At 24.5% G+C, this 8,293-nt stretch overlaps 1 protein-coding gene across 2 annotated transcripts in view; it reads left to right on the top strand.

The window, feature by feature from the left end:
- Positions 1-4,583: 4,583 nt before the first annotated feature.
- LOC117172800 overlaps positions 4,584-8,293 on the top strand; it is a 65,886-nt gene continuing 62,176 nt past the window's right edge. For both annotated transcript variants that reach the window (XM_033361028.1, XM_033361029.1), the window contains exon 1: positions 4,584-5,024. In XM_033361028.1, the coding sequence (XP_033216919.1) occupies positions 4,980-5,024 (45 nt within the window). In that variant the 5' untranslated portion in view covers positions 4,584-4,979. The remainder of the gene's footprint in view (positions 5,025-8,293) is intronic.

The raw sequence follows: 8,293 nt of genomic DNA, 5'->3' as shown, positions 1-8,293 counted from the left end.
AAATGTTGAGGTTCAGAAAAAAGATGAAATAATTTTCAGTGACGTTCTTACCAAAATGCAGTACCTAAACGTACTTTATTGTACTCTAATACATTTCCCAAAATTTTGGCTCGATATTTTATTTACAAAAAAAGTTCTTAGGTTCAAAAAAACATTCAGTGAACCGAAAAAGTGAGGTCGGTATTATAGGTATTTAGCTGTGTCACATGCCCTTAAATGTCATTAACTTCTGCTGAAGCTGACTTCAAGCGCATCCATAATTGCTCATGTGGTATGTTGCGCGCGAAGTTTAAAAATAAAATTCTCTCACTTGCATCGCAGCCTTGCTGTATGAGGTTCCCACTGCGTGGCGCTAGCATCCAGACAAAATTCTTAAATTTACCGAAGGAACGCTTATTAACTGCTACTAAAAGAATACTTGAAGCCGCCTTCGGCCCATGTACATGACAGAATCTTATTTTTTAAAGTTTTTAACGCTGCAAGAAAAAGTATTTTAACACAGAATCCGAATTTCTACCATTCAAAAGTTGATCCTGCTGTTTTTTTTTTTTTTTGAGTTTTTAAGAAGAAACCGAAGGGGGACTCAGTGGGGCCGTTAAGGGTAATTTGAAGAGGCTCCTATCGGTTCCTTCGGTCCGCCAAGGTATCTTATTGAAATTATCTTGATTGCCGCTGCTAGTATATTACACATCGTTGATTACTGTCTCTCGACCACAAGGGGCTCCCCTCACTGCGAAACTGCAGGAACCAGCAGTTATAGGAATACTTAAATCGGTGGCTCTTTTATCGAAAATTGAGTGTAGTGAAATTAATCCTTTCAATGATTCTATTATAGAAAAAACTATCGTGGATTTTGATAAAATCGAAATAAACGTAATTTTTCCAAAAGGGCTCACGAAGGATAAAGAAGATGACCTCCGAAAAATTTTAATGTACATTACCAAAAAAAAAAAAAAAACGAAAATTTGCATACAAATTCTCGGGCAATAAAAAGGATTTCTGCTTTTAATTTATAAAAAATGTATTGCAGCTCGAACTGAAATAGTATCGAAAATATGTTACCTAAAAAAATTGTAACATATGTTTGGGGAAATTTTCAATTAAATTTAATTTGACGGTACAGGTAATTAAAATAATGGAAATTCGAATTTTTGAATGTAGACGATATCTGCATGTAAGACATTTTAGTGTTGATGGATTTGGTATCAAATTCTACTTACGAAAACAATTGAGACATATCATGAAACTGATAAGCAGAGAACAAATACAAATTTTCATTTTTATATAGTCACGGGAATGATTTAAAATAATTGTTTCAGCTGCACTGATATGAATTTGTATACCTGTGACCTCTATATATACCAGCCACTATCGCATTATTTACCAAAATTACTATCTAAATTTAGAGGTGAAATAGAGTTGACATTTCCAATGATTTCCTAACATTTTGTGAAAGTATGGAAGATTTCAAAACAAAAGAGGGCATTTTACATTTTTTTACATTTACATTCTTGGAGAATTTGAAGAAAAAGAAGCTTTTTCAGAATTTTTAATGGTTGAAAGAGAATGACAGTATTTTCTTCAAATTCCTAGGAAAATTTTTAAAGCGATTTCTTACTTTGAAATATTATTTTTAATAGAATATTTAAAAAGATCTTAAGACATTTTATATTTTCAAAATTGACAATTTTTTAACAGTGCAGAGTTTAACAAAAATATGAATCATCTTAAGAGATACAGTGAAAATCTTTAATAGCCCTTCCTTCTATAGCCCTCTATTCTATAGCCCTTGCGAGAAATGACGCCGCGCCGCAGGTAGGTATAACAAGAGCTGCGCAGGGTCTGTGTTTGTCACTCAGGCGAGAACTCAAGCGTGAACAAACAAAAGAAAAGCGGGCTATAATGAAATAGATCCCACGCACCGCCAGCCCCAAAATCCGTGCTACAGAAGAGTTTCACTGTATTTAGAATACTTATAAGTTATGTGAAGATTCAAAATAAGTATCAGAAGAGATTTTCGGAAATGCATAAAATATTTTTAAATTTATTCCAAACTTCTGAAAGTACTAAATATCTTCTAAAGTGACTGGAATTGTTTCTAATGTTTTGTAAAATCCAATAAAATAAATCATCAAAATCTTTGTGAATTTTGTGAAAAACGTCTTATGAATATTATATTTTAATGATTCTTAAAACAAACTGATAATACTTATTTACTTGTTCTTAGACACCAGCATCGAATTTTAGCTTGAGTTCAATTGTTCAAATACGCTTAACAAATAAATAGTTATTTGAAATTTACCTCTCAAACCGAAAAACTACACGCGCACTGCGCATGAGTCGCACAGGTTGCTTCATTGGTTAATGTCCGCACACTTATTTGAAATTATTAAATATGTAAATTAATTGTTTAGAACTTATAATAATTGGAAAGCACATGCAAATATTAAAAATTATTTAAAATTAACATTTGGCATAAAAATGTATGCCTTCCCTTGAGTTTCAAATCGATGAGTTCTTTTCAATCACGTGCTACATGGGCGTATGTTTTTTTGCATTGGAGCGCAAAAATAATTTTTACTATAAAATAAAACTTTCAAATATATATCAACATTTTAAAAATTGCTTTAAAATTTTTCTCATTTCTTGCCACATTCTTAAAAACGTTTGGATATCTTTGAAAGTGGTCTCTTCGCATTTATTGTTTAAAAATCAAAATTCAGTTCAATTGATCCCAGAAATATTCAGAATATTTTTGATTCATTTTTATACCCTTCAAAATACTTAGAAATTTTGCTTTAAAATTATTTTGAATTTTCCAAGTATCTCAAGAATTTCTTTTTATCTTAAAACTTTTGAAGTTCCCTAAAAGCTTCAAAATTTTATTCTGGACTTTTAAACATATATATTTTGTTTAAAGTTTTCTGAAATCTTTATAAATTTTTAATTTTATTATTTTTCCAGGAATATTCAGGAAAATTTGTAATCGTTCAAATTTTCTTCTAAAATTTTGAAAGAAGAGTCCTATTTTTTAAAAAAGATTTTTGGAAAAACTTGTAGTGACTTTGTTTTAATAGATTAATTTTAACTTTGGAAGATTTTAAAATATGTCAAAAAATAATGTGGAGGATTTAAAGGAATTTTTTAATTTTGCGAGATTAAAAACATTGCAATACAAATTTAAATGATTTAAAATGATATATAGATATTTCAGAAGTTTTAAAAAGATTCATAAATGATTTAAGACTGGAGAAGATATCAAAATTTTGCTAACAAAGATTTACATTTCAAAGTGAAAAAAAATGTTTTTAGCATAATCTAGATCTTTAAAGATTTCGATATAAAATGTAGAAAATATTTAAGAACTCTGACGGATGATAGGAGAATAAAGATATTTTCTTAAGATTCTGCGCAAAATTATAAAAAATTTATTTAAAAAAAATATATTTCTAAAGAAAGTTGAACAGTTGCAAAGTAATTTTTTTAATTTCGCAAGATTACATAATTTTATGAAAAATTTGTGAATGTGTAAGAGATATTTCAAAGTTTTCAAAGTTCTCAAATCATTCAAAAAGAAATTTCGAACTTGAAAAGATTTCACAAATTTTTTTAACAAAATATAGACTTTTTAAGACTTCGATATAAGATTCAGATACTATTTAAGAATTTTGACAGGTTTCAAGAAAAAAATGTTTCTACAGATTTTTTATAAAATTGTCTATAATTTTTATATAGAAAAAAACATAAATTTAAAAAAAAAATGAAAAATGGTTACGAAAAATGTAAAAAAAAAGTGTAGATGTTTAAAGATTTTTACATTTTTACAAGTTTTTAGATGTTCCAAGAGAGTAAGAAAATTTTCTCAATATTCGTGAGAAAATTGTAATGATTTGTTATTTAAAAAAATTAATATTTCCGAAAATTTCAAAATATTTTAGAAAATTTATAGAAATGCATAGAAAATGTGAAATTTTTTGAAAGCTTTAAAGATTTTATAAATTTTTAGGACTAAAATATTTCGTGAAATTTTGTAAAATCGTGTCAAATAAAAAAATTCTATATTTTTTCGATATATTTAAATATTTTAAATATTTAAAAATCTCTCTTATGTTTTTCAAGAATCTTAGAAAAATTTGATTTGTAAATCACGATAATGGACTGTATAAGATATCAAAATGGTTATTTAGTGTTCCAAAATATAGTTAACCTACCGCTTTATTACAAAAATTTGATTTGTACATTTAATAATTTTAAAAAAAGGGCTGTTTCCAGCCAATGATATTATCGATGTGACACAGGCGCATTGTGATGAATTAGTTATTTCAGGCAAATATATTAGGCCTTTGATTGCATAGGAGGAAATTTTATTTTTGGAATAACTTACAACAAACGATTTTCACCATAAGTGTATTTGAAGATTCTTTTTTATGTTTTAAAAGAAATTTAAGTAAATAAAAATATTTAATATTTTATTGGTGTATTATTGATTGACCCTCAGCATGCAGACATCTTGGGTTTCCCCCACCCCACTGAAACATCAGTCAATCTCATTCAATTTCCGAATTCGCTTGAAAAGTCGAAAATTCTCAGACTTCTCAAAATTGAATAGAGATACGTCAGCTAAGTTACTAAATACGCATATAAAATTGCGTACTTCTGATAGAATAAATAAATAAAATAGAGAATTTCTTAATACATTTATTGAGGATGTAAAACTGAATCTCTAAAAGACGATTTCTCGGAAATTTCGCACTTTTTTCAAGCAGTTTTTTCTCAATTTTATTCGGCACTTTTATATCAATCGTAAGATTTCAAGTTCGATTTTTTCAGTGTTAACTGCAATTGTGGAGGCCAGTGTGTTTTAAACACGATATCTAATTCATTTTGGCCGATAGAATGTGTGAAAATTTGGCATGTGAACTTTTCGGAAGGTGAACCTGATTTTTAGGTTAGAAACACGTTTTTCGTTTTTGATTCCGATGGACATGAACATTTTGATTTTCAACGGACTTGATTTTCATCAGGTATGATGATTTTACTATCGTTTGCACTTTTGTTTTCAATTTTTAAAATTTATTTTAGTTTTAGGTTTAAATTTAACATTTTTGTGTGTTTGTAAACAATTTGCAGTGTTGAAATTGTGATAATTCAAAACATCTTGGGATTGTTCAAAATTAAAATTAATGTTATTCGTTTGAAATTTTTTTTTCAAATTTTGGTTTATAAAATAAAAAATCATTTACAATTTTCCCAAAAATATTTTGAAATTTTGTTTATTATCTTCATACGTTGTAAAACGTTTCAAACTATTTCTAAACTTCTAATCTTTAAAACTTTAAAATCTTCCAGATTTGTTTTTAGAATTTTCAAAATCTTTTAGGATCTTTTTAAATATTCGGGACGACCGAAAAATTACTGATACTTAAAAATTCTCGAAAAATAAAAATGGTTGGTTCGGATATTTCAAAATTCGGCCATTTTTTGTCGGGAATTTTATTCTCTTCAAAACTCCTTAATTTTTCAAATATCTTTTAAAATGATACGAATTTTTTCTCATATAAAAAAAAGCAATATTTTTTAAACTGACTTCAGATTTTTTTTAAATTTTGGAAATCTTTTAGGATCTTTTGAAATATTCGAAACGACTGTAAAATTCTTGAACAATAAAAGTCCAGAAATCATAAAATAGCCAAAAAATAAAAATTCCGAATTGGAAAATTCCCGGCAGATAATTGCCGAAATATAAAATTCTTGAATATAAACAATTAAAAAATTTGTTTTTTTCGTAAACTCTATTTATTTATTAAAAATACAGTTATCAAATATTTTGATTAAAGAAGTTTTTTTTCATGTTAAGTTTTCAAAAATTATTGTTTGAATTTCAAATAACAATAATTGTGTCAAATTGGTGTAAAAAACAAATTTAAAAACACAAGCGCTGTTAACGTAAAAACATATTTGTCCCTAAATTTTGTCCGAACCTAATAAAATTTTCCAAACAAACTTTGCAGGATTTAATTCACAACTAATTTATCTTTTAATTTTTTTTATTGACAATTATATTTTTGAGAAAATTTTTTATAATTAAAAAAAAAAATACTATGCCCATTTTCAAACAAAATTTTCCATTCTGAAATATATCTTTCAATTATTGTTATTTCTAATTAAAAAGTTATTTACATAAACTCTAAACATTGAAAACATATTTTTCTTGGATGAAAATATTTTATTATTTTATTCAAAATAATTAAATAATAATAAACAAAAAAATTTGTAATTGTTAAATTCGGGATTATCCTGGTTCGGATATTTTATTATTTGCCATTTTTCTGTCGTTTAAAATTATTCGAAGTTATATTTATATTTAAATATTCTCTTCAAATTAATATACTAATTAATATATTTTCAGAGATTTTATACAACCTTTAAAAAAATTTACAGTATATTAAAATCATTCAGATCTTTATTTTAAAATTCTGGAAAATTTTTTAAATGTTTTAGAATGTTTTAGAATATAAAATCCTCGTATTTTAACAAGTCAAAAAATGGTTTTATAATTAATTTTATTTATTTATTAAAATACAATACCGACATTTTGTTACCAAATAAATTTTTTAAATATTTGAAGTTTCTAAAAATTATTGTTTGAATTTAAAAAAACAATAATTGTGTAAAAATTGTATAAGAAAACAAATTTTAAAACATGTGCGCCTCGATTTTTTTTTTTAAATTAACCGTTTAATTTTTGAGAACATTTTTTATAAGTTAAAAAAAATACTATGCCCATTTTCAAACAATTATTTTATTCTGAATTCTATTTTTTTCCATAGCTATTTTTAATTCAACAATTTTTTAAATAAACTTTAAACATGAAAAAACGTTTTGTTTCGATAAAAATATTTGATTATTATATTTTAAATAAATAATATTTAACAAAGAACATTTTTTTAATTACTTAATTAACTTTTGTTTTCAAAATTCTAAAAAATTTACATTTTTAAAATTTTTAGCAATTTTCTCAAGATCCCAAAAATTTTTAAATGCTTGAATTTTTTCTTAACTTTTTTAATATTTTTAAAATGGTTACAAATTTCCTTAAAATCTTTCAGATTTCTTTTAAATTTTTAGGGATTCTTTTGCAATGGTTTTAAATGTTATTTAATTTTGTTCAAAAATTAATTTTTATAAATGAAAATATACAAAATTTATCCATAAATCTAAAAAAAAAAATATTTTTTATTCTTTTTAAAACTGGCTAAATTCATAAATAGCTTCCACATTTATTTCAAAATCTTCAAAAATCAATTTTTTTAAAGATTTTTTCAGTTTATTTTAAATTTCCTTTCAGGATTATTAAAAAATATATAAAAATAATTGAAAATTTCTTCAGTAATCTTACGAAAAATGTTATTTTTCTTGAAAAATTTTTTAATTTTCTTTTTCTTAAAATTTAATTCTTCAGACAGAAATCTTAAAAAATCTACATAAAAGCGACATTAAATTTAACCTCGTTCTATTTTTTCTTATTTTTTGTGGTGTTGTGAAATTAAAAATTGTTGCTTTGTCATTATTTTGAAATTTTTGGGAAATCATTTTAAATCTTTTTCAATTTTTTTAAAAATAATTCTTTTTCAAAATAAAAATCCATTTGAAATTTTTCCATTAATCTTAATAATAATTTTTTTTTCCTTCTGAAATCTTTCAAAATTCTTTAAAAAATTATAAATTTTCATTCAAAATCTAGATTTTGTTTAAAATTTTTATAAATTGACCCCAAATCTTTTTGAAATGTTTTAAAATTCTCAAAAAGCTTTTATATTTTTACCGAAATTTCGTAATCTTGCAATATTGAAAACCATCGGTTCAACATTCTTTTTCCAAATTTTAAGAAGTAATTTTGAATGTTTCTGAATCTTTTTCAATTTTTTCTTTAAATTAATTGTTTGAATAAAAAGTAATTTGAAATTTTCCCATTAATCTTAAACAAAATTTGGTTTGATATTGAAAACTTCTACAATTCTTAAAAAGCTTATATTTTTTTATATTTTCAAAAATTTACGTTTTATTTAACATTTTGTAATATTTTTAAAATCAAAATTTTTATCTCTAAAAAACTTCGAAATCTTCCAAATATATTTTAAAATAATTCCAATTTTTCATAAAATTAAAAAAGTGCTGCATAATTAAAATCTTTTCAAATATTCTCTTTAAATGTTTCTAAACTTTAAGAAAAAAATATTTAAAAATGTTTCAAGAAAAATAACATTTTTCGTAAGATTACTGAGGAAATTTT

Source organism: Belonocnema kinseyi, chromosome 5 (assembly GCF_010883055.1).
Source record: "Belonocnema kinseyi isolate 2016_QV_RU_SX_M_011 chromosome 5, B_treatae_v1, whole genome shotgun sequence".
NCBI lineage: Eukaryota > Metazoa > Arthropoda > Insecta > Hymenoptera > Cynipidae > Belonocnema > Belonocnema kinseyi.
The sequence above is the reverse complement of the archived record's forward strand: the minus strand, read 5'-3'. Positions and strand labels throughout refer to the sequence as shown.